General features: G+C 39.7%; 1 protein-coding gene across 1 annotated transcript; it reads left to right on the forward strand.

Moving 5' to 3' along the window:
• The first annotated feature begins 463 nt into the window (after positions 1 to 463).
• On the forward strand, positions 464 to 12,659 carry rasl11a (RAS-like, family 11, member A). Its single transcript, XM_079672217.1, has 8 exons — positions 464 to 1,391; positions 3,562 to 3,618; positions 3,756 to 3,838; positions 6,489 to 6,529; positions 7,652 to 7,781; positions 7,982 to 8,057; positions 9,170 to 9,246; positions 11,809 to 12,659. The coding sequence occupies exons 1-8, from the start codon at positions 1,232 to 1,234 to the stop codon at positions 11,950 to 11,952; spliced, it is 768 nt and encodes a 255-aa protein (XP_079528343.1). The 5' UTR covers positions 464 to 1,231; the 3' UTR covers positions 11,953 to 12,659.
• The last annotated feature ends 13,498 nt before the right edge of the window (positions 12,660 to 26,157 follow it).

Here is a 26,157-nt window from a genome sequence, read left to right on the forward strand (position 1 = left end):
ACACAATAACAGAAAAATAACCTAAAAAAAGCTTACCAATGTCTGTAATAAAGTCATAATTTAATTTGAGTGTCTTATTTTGAAGGTAAGCACTCAACTTCCAGTATTTCTCCCGTCCGAGGGAGTGTCGCGGACGCACCAGTCAGAAGCTCTTTGGTTCGCTCGATTCTTCTCACGGGGGCTAGACTCGAGGGCGGTGCTTTGGTTAGCATTTCCCACTATTCCTTAATTAGGTTACACTTTGTGGGGTTAGGGACAGGAGAGAATTCCTCATTACTAAAGATATTTAATTACTAAAAGTGCTGTATGAAACAAAAATGGACGCTCATTGTCATCAAGTAAACAAGAAAACATTAAGTTGACCTATGGATAGATACTAGATAGATGGATAGATAGAGAGAGAGAGAGAGAGAGAGAGAGAGAGAGAGAGAGAGAGAGAGAGAGAGAGAGAGAGAGAGAGAGAGAGAGACATACAGACAGACAGACAGACAGACAGACAGACAGACAGACAGACAGACAGACAGACAGACAGAGAAAGAGAGAGAGACATCCTAATTTCGGAAATTATTTCGTCACAGAAGCGTTTTCAGACATTAAAATACAATAGGCCTACTTAAAAAAGTGTAAAAGAGAATTAACAATTGCAAATAATTGTTTGGCACGTTCAATATATTTTTCAGTTTATTTGGCAGCTTCATTCTTTTAAAGCTTAATTTCCTTGTTTATTGGCCCTTGTGATATCTGAGGCCAGGCTGGAAAAAGGAGCCCAGTTTAGACAGGTCTCGTGGGAATATTAGGGGACGGTTCAAAGTCTCCCCCTCCCTCCCTCTCTCTCTCTCTCTCCCTGCTATCTGTCCGCAGTCAGAAGCATCTGGAATCTGTGCGAAAGGGACTACTTTTTTGTATCATATTATGTTCGCATTTTGCATTTAAAACGGTGCTTTTGACACTATTTCAGTTTTTAGATGACTTCCTATTTCTGAAAGATCCTCGGAGGGATTAACACTTTTTTTCTCACTGGAGGAAACAACTGGAGAAATACTTGGAATATACTTGGGAATGTTGCACCACCAAGGAAAACCTACTTTTTTCTGCATAAACGTCCAAGAATAAACAACCAGCATTATGGGAATATTGGAGTGATTTTCTTCGGTGTGGAGGGGGGGGTTGTTGCAGGACTGTTATTCCCCCACATAGAGCAGATCTGATCCGGGGTGCAGAGGGGGTTTAAATGCGGCTGATTGGAGACCCTGCACCGGGAAACATGAACAGCAGCAGCGGGTCTGGAAACTTTCTGCTGGTTCCCATCCCGGAGTATCCCCTGCTGGACTGCGTGCCCAACAGGACCGCAAAGATCGTGGTGCTGGGGGCCAGCAACGTCGGGAAAACCGGTATGCATGTGTGTATGGAAGAACTGGGGAAAGAAAAAAGCAACATTTAAGTGAATTAGGAGTTTTTCCAAGGATTTAATGCAACTGTAATTCATCTGTTTCCTTGTAGGGATTACTACATGCATGGGTTTCATGTAGCTTAATAATAACTCATGATAATAACCAGAAGTTTAACCTCTTAGCATACAGCGTGTTATTGTTAGGAATGTCTCTGTGATATAGTTGTCTAAAAGAGGAGGAATATAAAAGAAAAATCGATATTTTTAAGTAAATACCAACCCTTAGCGACAGGGGGCGACATATTGCATTCTGTGTAGCCTTTTAGGGTTTTCAAATATACTTTAATTTGTGTGGTGAAATAAAGTATTCAATAACAACATAAAAAGACCCACAACTAAAAGCCCTGCATGCATACTGGTACTGTAATTAAATCACAAGAGATGTACTTAAATTATCATTGCAGAATGAGATCTTTTAGAGTGTATAGTGTGGATTATTATTACTATCATTGATGTGTCAGCTGTATTTAAGTCACGTTGTGGAGTGAACTTGAACAATTTTACACCTTTGAGACATTATACTTTAAAAGGTGATCATATGTCTGGTATGTTCACTGAAATACAAGTTGTGAAGTACAAATATACCTCAAACAATTGACCTTAAACACGATAAAAGTACAACAGAAGTAATTGTATAGTTGCACCAAAGTTTTACGGTCAGTATTTTGTTTGTTATAGTTTGAGAAACCTATCCTAATTATGTCATAATTATGTCATTAGGGTTAAGTCGGCCTAGGCTCAGAGAGTAAACATTTTATAGCAGAACGTCTGCATTTCAATCTGGAGGTGGAGAGTTATTAAGAGTTAGCAGGCAGAGAAGGGTTGACTAAAAGAGAGTACCAAGTTGCATCATGGGAAATGTAGGATTCAGGGTTTTTTTCAAAGATCTTGACCCATATGGATTAAAAAGGTAAACATATCTCTGCCACTGTCTCATGTGATTCCCACTATTTTATGAAAATGGGAAAGTGGGAATTCACTAATGGGAATCAAAACCTTCTTCTAAAATGAAATCAGCCTCTCAAAGGAGTCAGAAAACATTGTCCAAAATCCCCAAAAACAAGAGATGCATGAGACAATCATTTACCAGGATGACGCATGAGGTATTACAACATCACATTCAGAGTATGGGTGAATCAGTTTCTTGCGTCAGACTTTGGGCTTTCTGTGTGTTTAAATCATCTCTCTGCTACAAAAGTCCATCAAATATGTGTCACAGAATAGGGAAATGCATGCAACGCCTGCCAACGTTTAAAAGGCCCATGTCATGCTTTTCCGGTTATTACCCGTCCCCTTGTGTGTTATGAAGGTTTTTCTGCATGTAAACGGTCTGCAGAGTCACAAACCCTCAAAGTACACCCTGTAGCGAGTAAAACTCTAACACAGAAAAGACCTGTCTATGCTGCCCCAGAACGCCTCGCTGGACATTTATCTTTTTCCATTGTTTACTTCTTGGGTATAGTGACGTAACGTAACGTAACGGCTCCGCAGGTTGGTCCAACCAAATCAAATGGACCTATCCGCGGAGCCGTTACGTTGCGTCCGCGGAGCCGTTACCTTTGGTCCAATCCGTGGACTTCCCCACACACACACACACACACTCGGCGCGCGGGACATTGCGAGGCTCGCTGCTGCGACGAGCGGTACACTGTGAGCTGGCTCACTGGTGTGGGGTCGGCGAGACAGAGACACCGCGGAACTCAGCCACTGGGCACACACACAAACTCCCAGCAGACTGCGGGTGTGTTTGTCTGTGTTCGGGCTGGTTTCGCTGTGTCTCGCTGTCTCGCAGACGGCCACTGGGCTCACAGGGAGGGGGGGGCAGGAGCTCCAACAAGCTGTTTATGACAGAGAGTGAATACACATGCTATACAGAGATGCTGTATGAGAAACCAATGTGAAATTGCACAATATAAATGAATTTCAGTAGACCTCAACAATGGAATTCTGATCAGTAGAAATGGCCATGACATGGGACCTTTAAGTGTTATAAAGGTCAGCAGGTTGTCGTAGGGTCGTACATTTTCCATATCTGTCTTTTTATTCCATGTACATGACGTTTGGATGGCATATTTTGGAAAATCTCCTTACGTGTTCTTGTTTCTTTCCAGCTCTGATTGTCAGGTTTCTCACCAAGAGATTCATCGGGGATTATGAAGCAAACACTGGTAAGTTTCCACACATCTGTCTGCAATAAAACGAGCATCATTTGTCACAATAAGTGGCAGAAACTAATCGTCCTGCTCTCTGGAAAACCCCCACCTATTGATCCTTTCCTTCATCCGTTCTCTTTTGCTCTCTGCAGGAGCGCTTTACTCCAGAAAGGTCACCCTGGATGGAGAGGAAGTGTCGCTTCAGATCCAGGACACTCCCTGTGTGGCGCTGCAGGTCACACACTCATTCAAATACAGCGTGTGCATCAAAACAAATACATGTTTATGAAGATTTGATGGGCTTTTTTTAGTGATGGAAACACATTTGTCACAAGAAAAGGTCACTGAATGTATCACCTGTTTCCGGGATATACCTACAATGCACCTTATGAAAGTTATAAAGTAGTTTTTCTCCTTACAGAAGATGTTCATACAGGCCTTAGCTTCCTACACTGTGATGGAAAACGTATTTAGATTTAAGTAAAAGTACAATCGCCACAGTCTAAACATACTCCTTTACAAGTACAAGTCCTGAGTTCAACAGAAGTATGATGGGCTAAGTGTACTCAAAAGTACTCATTGTGCAGAAAGGCTCTCCTAAAAGTGTTATCTTATTATTTGATAGTATATTATCCTGTTGTTATCATTAGAAAAGACATATAAGAGTTTTTAATGTTGTAATTTGTCCGTGTTCGGCAGGTTTTTGATAGTACTGAAGACATGTGTGGTACATATTGATAGTATATCAGATAAACACAACATTTTATGTATGTAAAAAGTAACTACCAGTTTCAAATATAGGAAGTGGAAGAGAAGTATATGGTAGCAGAAGATATAAATACTCAAGTGAAGTACAAGTACCTGAGAATCATACTTAACCACTTGAGTAAATGTACTTAGTTACAGTCCACCACTGCACTGTTGGCGTCCAGTATCAGAAAAGCTCAAATTTGCTGAAGTAAGCTTTTCTGTCAAACTATTATTGAGAGTTAAAATTAATAGCATTCTTCGTTTGTTTTATAGCAAACATATTTGTATTGCACCATCTACGGTTGATTCATCCAAATCCAACATCTGCCACAACAGCTGTCTGTGCTAACACTACTGAGTCACTTGTTGATGGCAATGAGGAACAGACATTCCCCAAAATTCCCACATTTCATGTAAAATATTTTAGTTTTGAGTTATTGGTTGACTCTACAATATAAACTAAGCTTAAGTTTCTATTTACAGTGAAATATAGATGTCTAAATATGCTTATATCTTGAATTGAGTTTCTTCGATGCCATTGCCTGAAGATGAACTCATCAAAAGATGTTAGGAGAACCTCTTCATTTGATCATAAAAGCCCTTTGAGGAATGCATTTGAAGCAATAGGAAGTGGTCCATATCCTGGACGATAATTGGTGCAACGTGCCACACCGGCGGTCTGTTTACAAAACCTCAGAGCCGCTCATTTCCTCCCTCCATTTGGGGAGATAAGGGAGGGTGAGGAAGTCTCTCCACTTCCAGAGATTAGACAGGAATAATTGGTGTGGAGGCAAAGAGGTGGAGAAGTCACTGAGGATCCGGAAGGTTGTTGAGGATTTTTTTAAATAGAGAAGAGTGTTGTATCAATAAAGCACGGTTAAGCCAGCACTAAGGCGGCACGTTATCCCAAAAAACAGACTCATCTTCACCTCACGATGACAGAAAATGTTTATCTCGGTAATAATGAGTGAAAGGAACGGCCCATCCTGAGCTGAGGACTGGGTGGTCTGGAGGGTCTGGAGTCAGAATGTCAAACCAGCTGCTGTGTGTCCATAAACACACATTTGTCAGTAAATTCTGAAAACCACCTGTTAACTCACTTTAAAGGGAACTCTGGAATGTTCCACCTGGACACTTTCCCCCCTATCCCTCTGTTCTCAAGAGATTTATGGTGACATACATTTTTGACTTTTGGTCTAGCGTCCATCCAGCTAAATATAAACATAATTAGACAAAACCGGCACATTCCACCAAGAATTCAGAACACATTTTTCCCATCAAACAAGAATTTTTTGAAGAAAAAAAACATCAGATCAAGCTAAAGGGTACAGAAAACGAAATATATTTTCTCTGTAGGTCCTTTCCATACCTTTTTCACACACTCTAAATAACAATTTCAACCGCTAAATGGCAAAAACCAGCAGCTTTTAATGAGACTTTTCCCCCTATCTTTGTGTTTTTAAGAGATTAATGGTGACATACATTTTTGAGTTTGTTCCAGCGTCCATCCAGCTAAATGTTCAGACATAATTAGACAAAACCGGCACTTTCCACCAAGACTTTTAGAACAATTTCTCCCCTTGAAACAAGACTTGTGTTCAGATCAAGCTAAAGGGTACAGAAAAAGGTACTTTCCTATATTTTTCACACACTTAAACCAACAGTTTGACCCGCTGAATGGCAAAAACCAGCAGCTTTCAATGAGGACATACACTGGCGGTGCAGAATTAGGATTAAAATGCAGCCATTTTTGCGACTGCTGGAACCAATTTCAAGAATTGTCGTCCCCTTTTGTCACTTAGTCTCTTAACGTGGGGATGAAAAGGGGGATAAGAGGTACGTTCAAGCTGCTTGGGTTGATGCATTTTGATGAACTTGGATAGTTGTGCACACTTCAGCAATCTTTTTTAAATACAGGCAACTAAAAAAGTAGTTGTTTGACGTTGGGAAAAGATCGTTCAGTGGTGTAATGTCTGGAGGAGACACTGACTATACTCTGCCAGTTAAACAGTGATTGATGGTTTGTGCTGAGCTCAGTCTGCTTTAGCTCAGAGCAATGAGGAAGTGTTTAAAAACAGTCAGTGTGCATTCCCAAGAGTAGTTTTTAAATCTGTGTGTCTTTTTCATTTCTTCAGGACGATGCTGAAGGCCTGTACTGCCAGGAGCAGATCAACAGGTACGATTCATCACTATAAACATTCAATAAACAACTAAATGAAGTTACTTCTGTGATAAATTTACAATATCTGAACTTTTTAAAGAACATTTACTTTTATATTGACTCTTGTCCCACAATTGCTATTTTATTTGTATTTACTTGCACGTCTCAAAACATTCTCTTGCACTGTTTTATTTGTTCCATGTCCTATATAACACAAAAAGTAAAGCAATTTGTGTTTATGATTTCTATGTTAAAACAATGCTTCTTGGCAATACATCTTATACCGTAGGAAAGCCTGTTTTCTTACCTTTCCAATGGTACCACATTTGTTACGAACAAGCATTTGATGGATGAGCAGCAGAGCTGAGTATGTGGGGTGCGCCCATGAAAAATGTGAATCTAATCTCCTTTGCCAATGCCAAACAGCTTTCTTGGCTGCTGACTCTAGTTTGGTGTGGTTTGGTGGATTGGATGATTTAAGTCTGATAAATGAAGGCATATTGGCAACATTTGTAAAGGTAAGAAAACAGGCTTTCCAACGGTATAAGATGTATTGCCAAAAAGCATTGTTACAACATAGAAATCATCTACCATCTAACACAAATTGCCTTACTTTTTGTGTTAAGTTGATATTAATGCTACGTGTTAGAGCAAGGGTTCCCAAACTTTTCAGCCCGCGACCCCCAAAATAAGAGTGCCAGAGACTGGTGACTGGCGACGGGGGGGGGGGGGGGGGGGGGTCCATGAGTGTTTTTTATTGGTTAAGTGGTCCTTGGTATGAAAAAGTTTGAGAAACACTGCGCTAGTGGATTGTCAAAGGGGGAGCCTCGTTGCAGGGAAATTATACAGATGGCTAGTCCGCCCCTGAAAATGTCTATGCAAACGTTATTATTAATAATAATTTAAAATATATATATAAAACATTAATCAATTTTTTTTTTATATATATATTTTTTTAATTTTCCATTTTTATTTTGTAATCATCTCGTGACCCCCACTCGGGTTCTCGCGACCCCCGGGAGGTCGCGACCCCCACTTTGGGAACACCTGTTTAGAGGAGCCTGTGACTTCAGTTTTCATTGGCATATCTACACTGTAATGTGCTAATGACAATAAAGCCTTGCATTGAAATTCCAGATCTATTTACTGGGCGGATGGATACGTGCTGGTGTTCTCCATCACGGATCACAACAGCTACCGCACCATCCAGCCGCTTTACCAACACGTCAGACGCATACACCCCTCTGGAAATATCCCCGTTATACTGGTCAGTGCACCTGCCAAAAAGTAAAACAATGCAAAATATTTCTAAAACGTTGGTGAACTTGAACAGGAAGTCTGTTTATTGTTGCTGTTTGGATTTACTGCTGGTAGACAGTTGCTTTACTCAGGTCTTAAACTGATAATAAGTGTTACCTCCTGACCCTAATCCCCTCTAATCTGCTCTGTCCTGTAATCTGTAATCAGGTTGGAAACAAGAGCGATCTACTCAGAGCCAGACAAGTGCCGGCAGACGAAGGCGAGACGTTAGCTTCTTCGCTAGGTGGGGAAAAATAATTATGTACTTTTGCTCTTTTTGTTTTTATGATATGTAGTCACAACTTTTCCCATTCCTATAGTAATGGTTTTCCCAAAGACAACACACTATTTGTAATATGTTAAACGCAGTATCATATTTACACAGATAGCCTTTAGTAAAAGTATTTTTGGTACAGTTATAAGTTATGCCAAATCTTCATACACTTTTGAAGAGTTTCTTATGTGTGCTTATGCGAGGGATAATATCAAACTAAGTACATTTTTCTCAATTACTGTGTTTTTAAGTACAGATGTAAAGTACTTATTATTTCAATTTAATGCTACATTATACGATTATCTTTTTTAGAAAAAGAGATCTCTATGTACAACGTATGACTTTAAATTGTTTGAGGGATGTACGACCAGCGAATTAAAATCAGTTGACTAATGGATAAGGATAACTAAATTGAACAATCTATACAATTTCCTTTTGCATTAACAGCCATTTTGCGTTTGATATTTTTAGTACATGTTGCTGGTGGTGATACTCAAAAGACAAACTTACCTAAAGCAGCCAATTTGTAGAAAAGTAATTCAAAAAGCAACGACACACTTACAGTGGGATTGAGGTAAACTATTTTGAAATCAGCTGATATTACACTAACCACACACACACACACACACACACACACACACACACACACACACACACACACACACACACACACACACACACACACACACACACACACACACACACACACACACACACACACACACACACACACACACACACACACACACACACCATGTATACATCACTTCAGGGGACATTACATTGACTTGGAGACTTATCCTAACCTTAACCAAGTCTTCACCCTAAAAAGATCTCCATTATGTCCCCATAAGGTAGGCGAGTCCCCACACGTGACTGTGTAAACAGATTTAGGACCCCACAAGGATAGTAATGCTAGGACACACACACACACACACACACACACACACACACACACACACACACACACACACACACACACACACACACACACACACACACACACCTCTATACATGTGAACTATATCCTGCATGCTGCCTAATGGAGAAGGAATGTTATCTAAGATAAACTCTGCTCACAGGAGGAGTTTACTTCGAGGCGTCGGCGAGAGAAAACCACGAGGGAGTTCATGCTGCCTTCCTGCATCTCTGTCAGGAGGTGAGAACTTTTTTACTGTCTTTTATTAGTCAGCTTAGTCAGAGTCCTCTCCTGCTGATGTTCAGTATGTAGTGTCTCTACTTTAAAGAGTCCTCTCCTGCTGATGTTCAGGTGTATATCAGTATGTAGTGTCTCTGCTTTAAAGAGTCCTTTCCTGCTGATGTTCAGGTGTATATCAGTATGTAGTGTCTCTACTTTAAAGAGTCCTCTCCTGCTGATGTTCAGGTGTATATCAGTATGTAGTGTCTCTACTTTAAAGAGTCCTCTCCTGCTGATGTTCAGGTGTATATCAGTATGTAGTGTCTCTACTTTAAAGAGTCCTCTCCTGCTGATGTTCAGGTGTATATCAGTATGTAGTGTCTCTACTTTAAAGAGTCCTCTCCTGCTGATGTTCAGGTGTATATCAGTATGTAGTGTCTCTACTTTAAAGAGTCCTTTCCTGCTGGTGTTCAGGTGTATATCAGTATGTAGTGTCTCTACTTTAAAGAGTCCTCTCCTGCTGATGTTCAGGTGTATATCAGTATGTAGTGTCTCTACTTTAAAGAGTCCTTTCCTGCTGGTGTTCAGGTGTATATCAGTATGTAGTGTCTCTACTTTAAAGAGTCCTCTCCTGCTGATGTTCAGGTGTATATCAGTATATAGTGTCTCTACTTTAAAGAGTCCTCTCCTGCTGATGTTCAGGTGTATATCAGTATGTAGTGTCTCCACTTTAAAGAGTCCTCTCCTGCTGGTGTTCAGGTGTATATCAGTATGTAGTGTCTCTACTTTAAAGAGTCCTCTCCTGCTGATGTTCAGGTGTATATCAGTATGTAGTGTCTCTACTTTAAAGAGTCCTCTCCTGCTGATGTTCAGGTGTATATCAGTATGTAGTGTCTCTACTTTAAAGAGTCCTTTCCTGCTGGTGTTCAGGTGTATATCAGTATGTAGTGTCTCTACTTTAAAGAGTCCTCTCCTGCTGATGTTCAGGTGTATATCAGTATGTAGTGTCTCTACTTTAAAGAGTCCTTTCCTGCTGGTGTTCAGGTGTATATCAGTATGTAGTGTCTCTACTTTAAAGAGTCCTCTCCTGCTGATGTTCAGGTGTATATCAGTATATAGTGTCTCTACTTTAAAGAGTCCTCTCCTGCTGATGTTCAGGTGTATATCAGTATGTAGTGTCTCCACTTTAAAGAGTCCTCTCCTGCTGGTGTTCAGGTGTATATCAGTATGTAGTGTCTCTACTTTAAAGAGTCCTCTCCTGCTGATGTTCAGGTATATATCAGTATGTAGTGTCTCTACTTTAAAGAGTCCTCTCCTGCTGATGTTCAGGTGTATATCCGTATGTAGTGTCTCTACTTTAAAGAGTCCTCTCCTGCTGATGTTCAGGTGTATATCAGTATGTAGTGTCTCTACTTTAAAGAGTCCTCTCCTGCTGGTGTTCAGGTGTATATCAGTATGTCGTGTCTCTACTGTGACATGTCTCCCTACTTTAATGTTCAAAAAGCTCTTTATTTTTCTCATGTGATTGGTTAGCTGACCGGCTCTGTTGTGAGAGATGTAGAGAACACACTACATAGAAGAGAAAACCCCAAACAGCATAACAGGGCCTCTTTAAGGTTAAGAAAGGACAGCTTTATTTGGGTCTGCAGATATATTTTGGGTCACTGAACTTCAGGGAATTTTCACTTCCTGTGGGAATTATGATAACAGACATTTTCCCACTGATGCCCAGAGTCACCAGAAAATGCTATGTTTGTTATGTTTGGGTCAGAAAGCTCAAATGAGTCTGTGCTGTATATTTGTTTTTCTGATACAAGTCTCATTACATGCAACTGTGTTTAGTCTCTTTCCTTTTCTGGTGTGTTCTCAAACCAAGCTCAACTGATTAGGTGCTTTAAAGCCGCAATAATCAATCATTTTTAAATTAACATATATATTCAGTTCCACTCATTAGCATCTTGTCGCTCAGTGTTTAGTTTTTTCAGCTCTTGTTTCCAACGGCTGCCTGCAAGAAAAAAGTCCAATATGCTATCTAAATGCTACCCTACTAGCATTAAGCATAGGCACATACAAGGCTTGTGCACACAATGGAGCAACTAAAGAGACAGATGTTCTCTGGAAGAGATGGAGGAGACCAAAAATGGAGCTAAAAGGAGATTTTAAATTGGAGATATGTTCATTTGGTGGCATAAAAATGACTCAAAGTGAATTAAAATGTTGGTTGTTTTTGTTAGAAATGTTGTGTGATGAGTCTAAAAAATTATTAAATGCAGCTTTTTAACAATTGTACTTTTTAACAATTGTTTGTCGAGTAGATTGAGTTGTATTGACAGTGGAGTTTACAAATGAAATAAGTACAAAAACATACAAAATAATTTAAAATAAGAGTACGTTTTGAGCTTCTTATTCATGTTGTTTCCTTGGTGTGAGAAAACTACACATACTATCATTGCTGTGTAGAATCCAATTAACATTTGATGCAGAGTTTTAAATACAAACGAAGAAAAAAAAGAACATTTCGGAGCTGCTTATGCAAACTAAACTATGTATTTTTTTCAAGTCACTGGTGTCTCTGTTTTCTAGGTGATTCGAGGAGGGGGTAACGGTGAGAAACGAAGAGGGGGCCTTCATCTAGCCAGATCAAAGTCTCCCAACATGCAGGAGCTGAAGAGGAGGTTCAGGCAGGTCCTCTCCTCCAAAGTCAAATCATCATCCTCCGCCCTCTGATCGAACAAAAACATCACGAAGATAAGAGCTTCTATGGAAATAAAAAGACCTCTTTTAAAGTGGAAGCAGTTTGAGAACTGAAGAGCCTCTGTGGCGATCGAAAGCGTTTTAAAGAGTCCTCATGAGAGAGGTGAAGACAAAGCTCAGGGTCAACGTGACCTTCTGATGCAGCTCAGACGGAACCGACTGACACAAAAGCCGATGTACTGTGTCAGGAACTTTGCGTTTTTACCAACAAAGGACAGTGAGTGTCTCAGAAATACTGGTGTACTGCAAACTGACCCATGTCTCCGTTTTCTTGAGGCTGAAAAATCAATCTTAATACATCAACGGTAAAGAATTAACGAGACAATTAAAAGAACAGAACACGTTGTTTGTTACTTCCTGCTTGTAATTGACGTTTTTTTGCAAATAGACACGTTTTTTTAAATGGGTTGAAAGTTGTTCATTCATGTGAGAACAATGGCAGATTTCTACTTGGCTGATCTCCATTTTCTCTCTTGAAGACTTGGTAAGAAAATAGTCTGAACCAAAACAGGAAATGACCCCAAATCGAACTCGTTCAAGGCTCTTACACCGAGACAAATGCTGCCTTTTGACAGCCGGAAGGGAAGCCTCTCGTAACAAAACAAAGCAAGGACAAGTGGAAGTGAGCTGTACTATTTTTAAATTGGGTTTTAATAAAGTGACCAGAATCTTTTTTTATATTTCGTCTTCATTTTCATTCAAAATGTGCTTAAATCAGGACTTTCCATGTGCCTTGATTGCACTTATTTTAATTGTGTCACCCATGCACACACCAGCAAGAAGACGGGTTTTTTATTCACATAATTGGAGTTACTACCTTCCATTTTCACCATTTATTTGTGTATTTTTATTTTATTCATTACATTTTACCTAAATGAACAGAAGCTCTGGTTAAATGGGTTTTAAATTCCTTGATTTAAATTCTCCATCACGTAACATACTTTTGAAGCCATGTTACAATGAGACTCATTTACTAGCCTGACATTGCCTGTAATTTCCACTTAATCTCAGCACAAATAATGAAAATAAGGTTTAAAAGCAGCTTTAATGGCTCTCAGACTGAGGGGTATGTCATTTCAATTGTTGAATGTGTGGAAAATGTTAGTATTTTGTGGAGTTAATGTTGATCCAGAGGTCTTTTTCCCAACAATAATGATTTTGTGGGCGAGTCACAGCTCCAAGAGATGATGAACTTCCAGGAAATAAAGTAACCAGTAAACCCAACACATACTGGTTTATAATCATGGGTAACAATCTAAATCTGTGTGTGTGTGTGTGTGTGTGTGTGTGTGTGTGTGTGTGTGTGTGTGTGTGTGTGTGTGTGTGTGTGTGTGTGTGTGTGTGTATGTGTGTGTGTGTGTGTGTGTGTGTGTGTGTTTTCAGCTGTTCTCATGACCTCTCCTCTCATTGACACACTCCACAATTCCCAGTAAAGACAAAATTCCTTGGCATCTGGCATTTGTTTCTCGGTCAGTGAACCGCCACTCTAACCTTTTTTAAAACACACACACACACACTAAATATTGTCTGCTGACCCTGACCCGTGACCTTTGTGGCCCTTTGATCTTTAAAGGCAGCAGGGCTCCATCAAGGGTCTGGAAAAAGATGGGAGATAAAAACTTGGCTCGCTGTGTGAAGAAAATCAGGCACAAAATTGAGATTTTTCCCACAATTTCCAGCGACTTTAGGTCTAATTTCCTCTTGTGTTTTCTTTCAAACTTCCCACACATGTCGCTCCTAAAGACCTGCTTCCTGTGTGAAGCTGGTTCAACTGCACTCTCTGATGCATGAATGCTGCTTTTCCTCCCCTTTTTTTCATTGAAAAGCAGCCAGAAATCTGGATGCCTAATGTCAGTTGTACTTTATTGAGAGTTAATGTGACATTTATAAAGCCAGATTTGGAAAATGGACTAAAAGGAGCGCGCAAGTGAACTTCTGGATTAAGGTTTGAAAGTACGTTGATCTAAATGGCATTGACGTTGGTCCATAATGTCAAATTCTGCAGCAAATTGTTATTTAATAATGTATGTTATGCAATCGAGACATGACACTATGCACAGATAAAAAAACATCTAATAATGAGAAAGAAATTCACTGCAAGTCAGGAAGGTATTACGATTTTGGACTTATCAGTTAAAATGTCAGACCAAAAGGGAAACGTCAGAACTTAAAATGACACAAAATAGAGCTCAATTTTGCTTATTCATGCACATGGGAAGTGTAGTTCCCAACATAGGACGCCTCACAGGTAAAACTGAGGAAAAGTCAATTAAAAAAGCAATCCGTAAATAAAAAAAACATTATTAAGTCAATGTTTTCTAATCAAAATGTACATTTAGTGCTCCCTGTCCTTTTTAAAGACAAAAATGTGTAACCGGTGTGACTGCAAGACTCCACTGGACAAGGATAAGTAGATAAATATAACATTTTATAAAACGGACAAGTCAAATCAAGCAATCTGATTTGTTCTTAGCCGTGATATAATGACGGGTAGAATTGTAGTTATCAGTATCAGTATCCCTCCGCGTATGAGAAAAGCTACAACCGTTACAACTGTTATATTACGTCCGTTACGAAACTAACTAACTAACAAAGCTTAAGATGTAAGGTTAACTTCCGGAGTGGCCTTACTATGGAGGAGTGGATTGAGCAGTGCTTATCTCCAGAAAGCACCTAAACGACGACATGCAGAGCTACGTAAAGAGCAGGTAGGCCAAATGGAAAAGTACCGCCATTCAAAAGCTTTCTGATGCGGGTCTTGAAACAAAGCAGAGGAATGATGACCGTTAGTGGCCACAGGTGCGAAAGCTCTCTCCAGAGCTACTTGCTTAAATATATCATAATATATGAAGCAAGGATATCTCAGCTTTCAGTTCAAAGGATTCTCTCGTCTGTTATTCAGACGCCTCTTCTTTAATGTGGAACAGACGAGGAAATGTCTAACAAGCTAATGATGGAGCAGAGGAGGTCATCTTATCAACAGAGAACCACCCGGAGCAATGTGTGGAGGACAGAAACCAGCTGTGTGTGTGTGTGTGTGTGTGTGTGTGTGTGTGTGTGTGTGTGTGTGTGTGTGTGTGTGTGTGTGTGTGTGTGTGTGTGTGTGTGTGTGTGTGTGTGTGTGTCATCTGTAGGAGGCAACAGGAAGTTAACGTCTCGTCTGGGATTAAGTCAAGACCTTTGAAACTGGAGAGAGACACAAAAGGTTTCAAGAAGAATTAGGACTTTAGGATGTAAAATAAATGTAACAGAAGACAGAGTCTCCGTGTTGAAGTGTTGACAGAAGAGTGTGTGTGACAGTCAGCGAGATGAGAGATTATCAGTGTGTGTCCAGACGGAAAACAAATGTTTGCTTTCAGCTCAAGACCAGATACTAAATGCTGTTCATGAGTGACGAATAAACGCTGTTGTTAAAGGACAACGCTGCGTTTTGATGATTACAGTCAAATATATTACGGCTTGATGGTTCCAATCTGCAAAGAAAACACTTTTTATGACATTGAAAGGGACATTAAGAGCTCCAGAAACATGTTGTTATCATGACTGTACATTGCACATATTGCTTATCCCTTCATACGGGGAACTTTTGCATATCAATATTTCACACATTTATGCTAAAAACTGGTCGGCTTGTTCATTTAAAAGCACATATAAGTCTATTTTATACGTATTTATTTAGTTATTTCTACCTTGTTTGACATATTTCATTGATTCTCTCACCTAAACAATATGTATGTTTCTTGACACGGCTTTTATTTTGTATTTTCTCCTCGTGTGTATTGTAAAGCAAACCAAACACCAGGACAAATTGCTCCAAAACCAACTCTGATGCGTACCAAAAACAACAATTTAAATATACCCAAGAAGAACCCAACTAAATATAGCCTGGTTCACAAGCTAGCTGGGAAACAGAGCTAAATATGGGCCCAAAAATATTTCCCTTAAACTGCACACAGAGCCATTAATAGTGCTTAAATACAAAGTGACATTACATACCGAGGATGCAAGGGACGTGTGCAGATGTTGATGATTCAGATGAGGTAGGTGCTATGTCACTTCCTGGTTCATATAAGAGGTCAAAGGTGATTCCCTGTGACAGATAAAGAGGCCACTAGAGGGCATTCATGTTAGAAGAGCAGGGGTTCCGAACATGTGGGCCGCGGCCCCCTAGTGGTCCGCGAAGGCATTGCAAGTGGGCCGCCAAATATTTGTTTTATTTTGTACAGGCTAAAGAAACAAACATGGATATAATAACATTTAGGAGATGACATTCCCATCTCAGACAACAACTAAACAAAAACAGAAGAAATAAAGATGGGTAGGATCACTTCACATTTCACAAACAAAAATATGTTGACAACCAAATGCCACCAAAAACAACATGGCATATGTATTGTTCCTTTGATCCCACTCTTCGTTAGAGCTAATTATTTCCCATTTCATGGCGTGTTGAGCCACCCTTTCATTTTTTGTGGCAATAACTGTTTTCCAAAATAAATGATATTTGTAATCTACTCTTCAAATACCTTAAATTAAGATTACTCCTTGATTGACTTTTAAAAATATGTGTTTTAGCCAGAAGAATAGTTGTATTTATTAACTGTGTGCATTGTGTGACTTCATCTAAAAGCCCAAATAAAACATTAAAGGGTGTAAATGTAAATTCAATATTTGCTGCCAAATAATTTGCAAAACATTAGGATTCGTGTGGGAACATTTTCATTATTAAGATTTTTATTTTTATTTGAACCTCTTTTCCTTTCTCTTTCTTGATTCTCCTTAGCAACGGTCATTACAGTCCTTGACAACGGTCTGTTCTACTGGATTAACAACGTGTCACATGTTCTGAATCGACCAATCAGAACTTTATTTAGCCTCCGTATTGTTTATGGTTGAATGTTTTTTCTTTTTTTCTTCTTAAATGGGCCCTGAGTCGAAAAAGGTTGGGAACCACTGTAGTAGTAGAGAATTTAAAAATAGCAAACAAATTAGAAGCTCTAGGTTCAAGTTTCGAAGAACCACTGACACATCTAGCAGAATGGAATTGGATGAAACCCCTCTTTAATGGTCACACATGCAGAGCACACAGCACACAGTGACATGTGTTCTCTGCATTTTACCCATCCTAGTACCAGAAGTCTACTACTAGGAGCACTGGGCAGCTACTGTACAGCGCCCGGGGACCAATCGGAGTGGGGGGGGAAGGGGAATATCCGGTGCCTTGCTCAAGGGCACGGCAGGAGGTGAACTGGGACCTCTCCAAGTAGCAGTCCACACTCCATATTTTAGGTCTGGTCGGGGACTTGAACCGGCGACCCTACAGCTCCCAGTCCAAGCCCCTACTGACTGAACCACTTCAACCCGCTTTAAGTCCATTTAAATGACTTCAGTCCATGTGAGAACTCAATTCAACAGTGTAGTTTCTTAAGACTTTACATTGGCAGAAAGGACATTTAAAGCCAGGTGTTTTTTACATTTAATTCAGCAATCAGAGGCTTGAAAGACTTCATATTGTGTTAAATTTAGCTTATAAAGACTTCCTCAAGTCTATAAGACAAAAACAACTCATGTGACTTCTTTACAATCCCCCAAATGTACTTGGTAAAGTTTGTTTGGTCAGGTTTACAGTCAAAAAACGAATTGTTGATGTGGGAATTTCACCAGGGAGTCCGTTTAATATGTGTTCTGTAGCCATTATCTTTATCAGTAGATGACAATTACCACAGGATAAAGAAAAGCTATTACTAATCTGGAGCAGAAAAGAATAATAGTAAGAGTTGTTGTGTCTTCAGAGCTCTTTCATACATCATATTTAACCACATCCTGTCTCGCTCTCCACCTTTAATCTTACTTTTAGCCTCTTCTGTACATTTCCCACTAAAGGGCTGGCAGCACAGAGTTAAGCATGAAGAATATCGCAGGGCTATTTTTGGCCTCAGAGCTCCCAGTGGATCAACCTTTTAGCCTCCCTCTCCCTCCCTTTTCCCTCACTCCTCTCCCCCTCTTCTAGCCAGAGTTGGGAAGTAGTGGAGTACAAATACTTTGTTACTATACTTACTGTAAGTACATGTTTCTGGTATCAGTACTTTACTCCACTACTTATTTTTCTGACGACTTTGACTTCTTACATTTTGAACTCAAATACCTGTACTTTCTACTTCTTACATGTTGAACTCAAATACCTGTACTTTCTACTTCTTACATGTTGAACACAAATACCTGTACTTTCTACTTCTTACATGTTGAACACAAATACCTGTACTTTCTACTTCTCACATGTTGAACACAAATACCTGTACTTTCTACTTCTTACATTTTGAACTCAAATACCTGTACTTTCTACTTCTTACATTTTCCAAACAGGCTGGTTCCTTTAGTCTGAATGTGTGTTTGGTGGCGTGATCATTATTATTTCGAGTCTTTGCGTGCCTATTGATTTGAACACGATCCGTGTATCCATCATTTCCTGGTCTTCTCTAAAGAAGAGGGACCAATGAAAACGTTGTCATGTTGCCGTTGGTCACCATGGAAACATTCATTAGCTAACAATGACATTATTGTTCTATTAATATAAAGGGAGGTCAGGTACTCTTTAAAACAGCTGCTAGTTATGGGTACTTTTTACTGAAGTACATTTCAAAGCCTTTACTTTTACTTGAGTAAAGAAGTTTAGTCAGTACTTCTACTTTTACCAGAGTATTTTGAAACACAAGTATCTGTACTTCTACTTGAGTAAAGGATGTGTGTACTGTTGCCATCTCTGCTTGTTGCTGCATTTCTTGAGACTTCACAGGACCTTCATACCAAGGACTTATCAAAATATCTTCACCACACAGATGCTCTTACATCGTTTTGATGTGGAAACTCTGCTCACAATCCAATCTCTAACTCCTCACTTATCTATCAGTTTATTTCATCATTTGCTCTCTGTACTCCTCTTCCTTTATTTGGCCTTGCATCATGTTTGAAAAGATAAGCTAATGATTTTTGCAAATGCTCATTTAATCATAAAATAAATTGTGTCGCAACCCACTGGAACATTTCAAGATAATCCACACACACTTTAAAAGTATATATAGAAAGCCATTATGATTTGGATGAGTCACATTTGAATCAAGGCTAATCAATAACATTATTTACATGTGTGTTTATAATGTTTAGGGTGTCTTCATTTCAAATGAATCCTCAAAATCCACTCAAGGTGTTTAGTTGCAGTGTTTTCAAAAGTTTTAGACACTCATAAGGCACGCTCACACCGCAGTACTTTTCCCACAAAGGTTCATGAGAACTCTTTAGTAGTTAGGAATAAATTCACTGGGGGAGGATTAGTCAAATGAAGCCGCTGTCGTCACTTCTTCTTCTTCTGCTTTGGGTTTACTGGCAGGCCGCAAACCACTTCACGGAGTATACTGCCACCCGGAGTCCCCGGCCGGAAGTCCCCGGAGTTGGGGACTGGCTTCAGTCGAAGCTGCTGGGACTCCTAGCAGCTTCTACTGAAGCCTTCAGAGTAAATCGCCAGAACGCCGACACCTCCTCATCTCCACCGCTCCCATGTTTTCTTTTGTCTTGCCATAAGTTAGTCTCTCTGCGTTTCTGCGCTGGGCTAATGCTAATAATGCTAATGCGAGGATAATAAAATGGCGGCTTCACAAAACTTTTTGGGAGTTTTACGGGGCGTGGTTTGCAATTCGCCCAGCCAATCAGACATAGGAACCTTATTCTCCCATGAGAGTCCCTGCTCTCTAGCAGGGACGGAAAAGGGGGTAAAAAGGTTCTCATGAACTCATTTTAGTTCCGGCTCTTTTTGGTGTGAACGCGACATTTCAGAACTATATCGGAACTAACGTGGGAACAGTCATGCGGTGTGAAAGCGGCTATATCAATCTCATCTCCTAGAAAGAAATGTTTGTTTCAGGTTTTAATAATGATTTATTTGCCCTCTTGAGCTTATCTGTAGATCATGTGACATTCTTCACTTTATCATACTCTGATCCAAAAGATTTGAATCAAAGCTAAACAATTATATTATTTACTGTGACCACTAAAATCCACATCAAGCTGCTTAGCTGCAGTGTTTTCAATAGTGTTAGTCCCTCATATCAATCTCAACATGCTTGTTTCGCGTTTTAATCATACAAATATTTAGAACTAACCCTCTGTAGATAATGGGATACTTCACTTGATCATCCAAAAGATCTTTCACATACTGTACATGTCATGTTTTTACATAATAGCAAAGGTTGCATGTTTCAGTGCAGCGTTATGGGAGGAGTGAGATTAGAGAATAGTTTCAGGGATCTTCTAGTTGCCATAACAAATAAACAGCAACCACAGCAACAAAGTGGAGTCAGCCACTTAAACTCGCTGCCTCCCGGACGCTATCTGATCCAAAAGTCATCTCAATAAGCCAGAAGGAAAGTCAAACAGGTTGTAAAAGAAAACTGGATTTGTGCGTGTGTTTGGAGAAAGTCCCAGCTTGTGTGTGCTAATACATTTCTCTTCCGAAGGGGTGCAGGTTAGAAACATTACAGTAAGAGAGTTCTATATCTTTGTGTCTCCGCAAGATAAACAGGCAGAAAGGAGTCGGAGGATGAGTCACGATTACTGATTTATCTACTTTACAAACACGTCCAGCACAGAAGAGGAGATTCTGTGAGAGATGTTGCCTTAAAACACGACAGAAAACACACGTTTACTCAGATTGTGTTGCAGATTTAAACTGTGTGTGTCTGTCTGTCTGTCTGTCTGTCTGTCTGTCTGTCTGTCTGTGTGTCTGTGTGTGTGTCTGTGTGTCTGTGTGTGTGTCTGTCTGTGTGTCTGTCTGTCTGTCTGTGTGTCTGTGTGTGTGTCTGCCTCTCTGTCTGTCTGTCTGTCTGTCTGTCTGTCTGTCTGTCTGTCTGTCTAACTGTCTGTCTGTGTGTCTGTCTGTCTGTCTGTCTGTCTGTCTGTCTGTCTGTCTGTCTGTCTGTCTGTCTCTCTAACTGTCTGTCTGTGTGTGTGTCTGTCTGTCTGTCTGTCTGTCTGTCTGTCTGTCTGTCTGTCTGTGTGTGTGTGTGTGTGTGTGTGTGTGTGTGTGTGTGTGTGTGTGGCCTAGCATTACTATCCTTGTGGGGACCTAAATCTATTTACACAGTCACGTGTGGGGACTGGCCTCCCTTATGGGGACATATTGGAGGTCCCCATAAGGGGAATCGTTAATTTTAGGGTGAAGACTTGGTTAGGGTAGTTTCTGGGTGGCAGGGTCATTTTCTTCATCCATTTTCATTCATGTCACTCCGCTTTTTATGCATTTCTGACTTTTCAGCGTCCCTCCTTTCATGTGCGGTCAGATTACAGTCCTCATCAGATAAGGGAGACTTTCAAACTGGCTGAGGTTGAAAGAAGAAAGGCTCTGAATGGATGTTTCAACACAAGTAAATGTGGAATCGACTGCTATTAACACACATTATGAACTGTACTGTCAAAGAAGAAAAGTAGGAGAGTAATTGTTGGAGTGTTGCAGTCAGTGTGTAACTTCAAAACTGACTTTCTCATAAATCAAAATGAGTTGCAAAGACATTTATTCACATGTTATTATCTTTCTAGTAGGCTATGATCAGTTTGGATTGGTGAGAATAAAAAGTATAACCAAACGTTTGCCCCACCCTCAGAGCTTAAAGGGTCCCTCATATGCTGATTTTTTTTTGGGGGGGGGTTAACCTTTACGTACCATTACATGCACTAAAATGTATCTAACAAACTACAGAAAAGGGAAAACCCCCAAAAAGCATAATAGGGCTCCTTTAGTTATAGAAAGTTTTGTTGTTTAAACAATTTTATGACAGAGAAAGTGACATTTTTAGAGCTGCAGTCATGAAAAAAGGTATTGCTTTAACTTTCACTGCTTTTATCTACGGTATATAAACTTTTAAACTGTAAACCTTTGCATGACAAATCAAGAGTTTAAGTGCAGATTAATCCCAAAGAGACGTATTCACCCAGTTTGCTAATAGGCTTTAAAACTGTTCATATTGGTGATTTTCAACCAACATTTTGACTGTAATGTTGCATAAACTTGTATTTCATATATCTTTCAGCGCCTCCTCTGGTGCCGGTCAGTCTTGGGAACGAGGGGCCCCTCCATCAGTGACCGCTAAGTGGCCGTTTCAAAAAGATGAGCGCCATTGAGAAAAGAACGAGCTTGTGATCAATTCAAAGAGTTGCTTATAGAGACTGTCAACGCCTGGATATAAGAGGACGCTCCGCATGTGTACAGTAACCTGCGGGTGAACTCTGTGCGAGGAAGAAAAACTGCCTTTGATGTCAAACATTCAACATACTAACAGTTAGAGTAAACTTTGTAAAGCATAACCTACTTTAAAAGACCTTAAGGTAAGGTTGTTTCTACTTTGATAATGCAAAGATTTTATGACTAAAAGGGTCATGTGGTAGAGGTTTATTGCCCCAAAAACTGCAATGTTTCCCCATCTTTTGGTCTCATAATTCTTAAAATAAAGCAGACACAAAGATCAAAACACAAAGAATAGTATTTTTTTGTGGCTTAGAGAGCGACATTTAAATCAGGTTAAACCAGGGGTGTCAAACTAAATTTAATCGCGGACCACATCAGCATTATGGCTGCACTCAAAGGGCCGGTTGTGACTTTAAGACTATATAAAAATACATATACAAATATTTAATATATATAAAATAATGCATTATATTACATTATTGCCTCTGCATTGGATTATTATCTTATAGGGTGATAACTTCATAATTACTAAATTAATAATGAATAATTATTAAAACTACGTCTGAAAGCAGAAGTCCACGGCAAATCATTGCAAGTCTCTTCAGTGAGAATGTCACAAGATTATTTAAAAAGAAAAGCCAAATTCTGGAGAAAAAAAAAAAAATAAGTGAAATGTTGGAGGGGAAAGTGAAATTTTGAAAAAAAAAGTAACATTTAAAAAAAGAAAATCTAATTCTGAGAAGAAAATCATATTTTGATTTAAAAAAAAAAGAAAAATTCTGAGAAAAAAAAAAAATCAAATTTCAGATGCATTGTGGGACATGTAGTTTATGGGCAACGTGCTTCTGTAAAGGAGCATGTAACCATATAATAAACATATTATATTCTTTCCAAGCTCTTATGGGGCCACAGAAAATGAAGTCGCGGGCCGGATTTGGCCCCCGGGCCTTGAGTTTGACACCCCTGGGTTAACCCATCTCAAACATCTCCATGGTCAAATATCCTTATCCTAAGCAAAAATGTTGTCATTCAAAAGTGTTTTTAAATGTGCATAAGATTAAAGATGAAAGATTTAAAGAGTATTAAAGCATGTATCTAAATGTGAACTGCATAATGGAGAGGTTGGGACTGCACCACTGGACTGATTCGTTTTGTTTTTTTATATAATGTTGGTAGGGTCAAGTTACAGCTTTCTCAAACAAACAGGAATCCAAAAGTCACCTTTGGCCTCCTTAGAGAAATACATAACACACAGCAGTAGTTTCTCATGTATATGCTTTGAGAAAATCACATTATTGATACCTTTACTTTTCTTGACATCTCATTGAATGTGAAGCATGTTTGAATCACAGGAACCCCAAAGGAGAGGGTGAGCCTGATGAAATAAAAATAACTAAAAGTGACGTTTGCTCTGCAGGAATGCCTGTTTTATTCTGTCACATTGTGCAACGCCTTGTAACTTTTGATCATCCTGCAGAGAGGGAAACATATCTGCTTTTTATTTAGATTCATGCTTTTCCAGAGAGCTCCACACTCTTCAACAGAGGATAGACTGGAGTGTCTGTGTCATGCTGCCCTCTAGCTTTCAGAGAAGGACTGTCCTGTGTTTCAAAGAAGGAAATATGAGGAAACGGAGATACTTGCAACCGATGCATGACCAAGTGAAGCGATGACAAAGACACCATTTTCTACGTTTCTTTTCCCCCATAAATGTGTGATTCTTGTCTCAGAGATCTCATATATTCTTTCCCCTCACAAATCTATGACTTTATAAACTTAAAGCAAATTCAACTTTTTTTCTAGTAAGCCTGCTTTAACCCTGCTGTTGTCTTCGGGTCAAATCTGACCAATGTAATACTTTCATCAATCATAACTTTTTTGTTTTACATTCGATTGCATTAAGGCTTTATGATATCCTTCACAGTAGACATTTGAACATGTAAAATGGCTGATCACCACTTTCATTGAATATTGGATGATTTAGTCAACTTTGTAAAACCCATGGTGTTCCCGGTCAAACATGACCACCATAAAGAAAAGGAATTAGTAACCATCCGATCACTCGCACGCACGCACGCACGCACGCACGCACGCACGCACGCACGCACGCACGCACGCACGCACGCACGCACGCACGCACAACAGTTTGATACATTTCCCGCTCTTATGTGCCCCTCCCCCCATGTGAATCACACCTGGCACACACAAACACACACATAACAATTCGATACATTTCCCGCTCTTATGTGCCCCTCCCCCCACATGGATCACACCTGGCACACGCAATACATGTTCAGTGTCTGTTCTTTGTATATTTACTGCAGTTTTTCATGTATACCAGTAGTCTGATACAATATGTACAGTTTGAAAGGCTGTTAAATGACATTTGGTGATGATTAATGGTTTTTGTGTTAATGTAATAGCAGTTAAATCAGGACCGGTCAAATTTGGGGTGGACGAAGACAATAGGAGGGTTAATTGGTGCATTACTCCACCTGTAGATAGATGAAAAAAGTCAAAGTCAACTTTATTGTCAATCTCAAAATATGTCTGTACACACACAGTCCTGAGGTATAAAAAGCTCACACATTAAAATGCAAGAACACTCAATAATTACAAAAAAACACAAAATAACCGTTTACTTCAAGTAAGCAGGATATATATAAAAAACATGATGTACAAATGAGAGTGCGAAAAAGTGACTGGTAAAGAGTGTATTGCTCTAATATGTACCTTTATAATTTCAGAGAATTTCCAAGTTTGTTTTCTTGTCTTATGCACGAACATTGTGAAACTTAGGTCAGAAGTCGTTATTCTTATTTTTTTGTTATTTTGAAGATTCAAAGTACTTGAAAGATAGTGATATCCAGAGATCAGCCTGATAACTTGTTCCTTGCTTTGCTTCCTACAGCTCCTTGAATCACATGTGAAGCTACAGTCAAATATATCTTGAGTTATTAAAAAGTGATTCTGTTTCTTACAGTAAAAACGGATATAAATACCATGTGTTCATATAAACATAACTCAAACATGTTCAAGTCTAACTGGACTGATCTGGAAGTTAAAACCTGTGTTTTCACACACACACACACACACACACACACACACACACACACACACACACACACACACACACACACACACACACACACACACACACACACACACACACACACACACACACACCTGATATTATTAATCACACATCATAATTTTCACTTCACCTCAGACAGTGTGGCTTATATCGACAGAGGTCCTGATTGGATTAGATATAATCTGACAGGACAGGTCACACGCTTGTTGTAGGTCGTCTCTCTCACACACACACACACACACACACACACACACACACACACACACACACACACACACACACACACACACACACACACACACACACACACACACACACACACACACACAGACACTCATCCTGACAGTGCAGTAACACTCGCTTGCTTCCTGCTGCACAACTTTTCTACCTTTTGGATGTAAACAAAAGAAGATGATCGCCTCCAATTTTCCTCGGAAAGAAACAAAACCAGTTCGTCTCATCGATGCACGGTAAGATTAAAAGATTCAAGATTAAAAAGGTAGCAATAAGACTCTAGTTTCATTGAGTTTTAGAAGTACTTCCAAGTAGACTTTCTTGGCTTCTTCTTCCACCTCTGACTTAAACTCACTTCCGCTTTTATCCACATCCTTCATATTTCCAGGGAAGCAGCATCTTCACATCCTCTTCCTACGAGTTCCTGTGAGCTCTGGAGGTTTTAAACTTTAAGATGCACACACAACGTCGTGCTTCCATCTTCTCCTCACCTCCTGCCATTGACTTCCACCATTTAGCTTCTGTTTCCTCTCCTCTGCTCCCTCCTTCCCTCCTGAGGTTCCTCCTGCTCCTCCTTTGTTTCCTTCCTTGCCCAGTGGATGCATCTTTTTTCCGGGTA

Source organism: Notothenia rossii, assembly GCF_949606895.1.
Source record: "Notothenia rossii genome assembly, chromosome: 3".
Taxonomy (NCBI): domain Eukaryota; kingdom Metazoa; phylum Chordata; class Actinopteri; order Perciformes; family Nototheniidae; genus Notothenia; species Notothenia rossii.

Excerpts from the sequence above, each read along its gene's own strand:
- rasl11a (XM_079672217.1), top strand. The coding sequence starts at position 1,232 with ATGCGGCTGATTGGAGACCCTGCACCGGGAAACATGAACAGCAGCAGC. Across the intron at positions 6,530-7,651 it reads TGCCAGGAGCAGATCAACAG|ATCTATTTACTGGGCGGATG; the intron begins GTACGATTCATC and ends TTGAAATTCCAG. Across the intron at positions 7,782-7,981 it reads GAAATATCCCCGTTATACTG|GTTGGAAACAAGAGCGATCT; the intron begins GTCAGTGCACCT and ends ATCTGTAATCAG.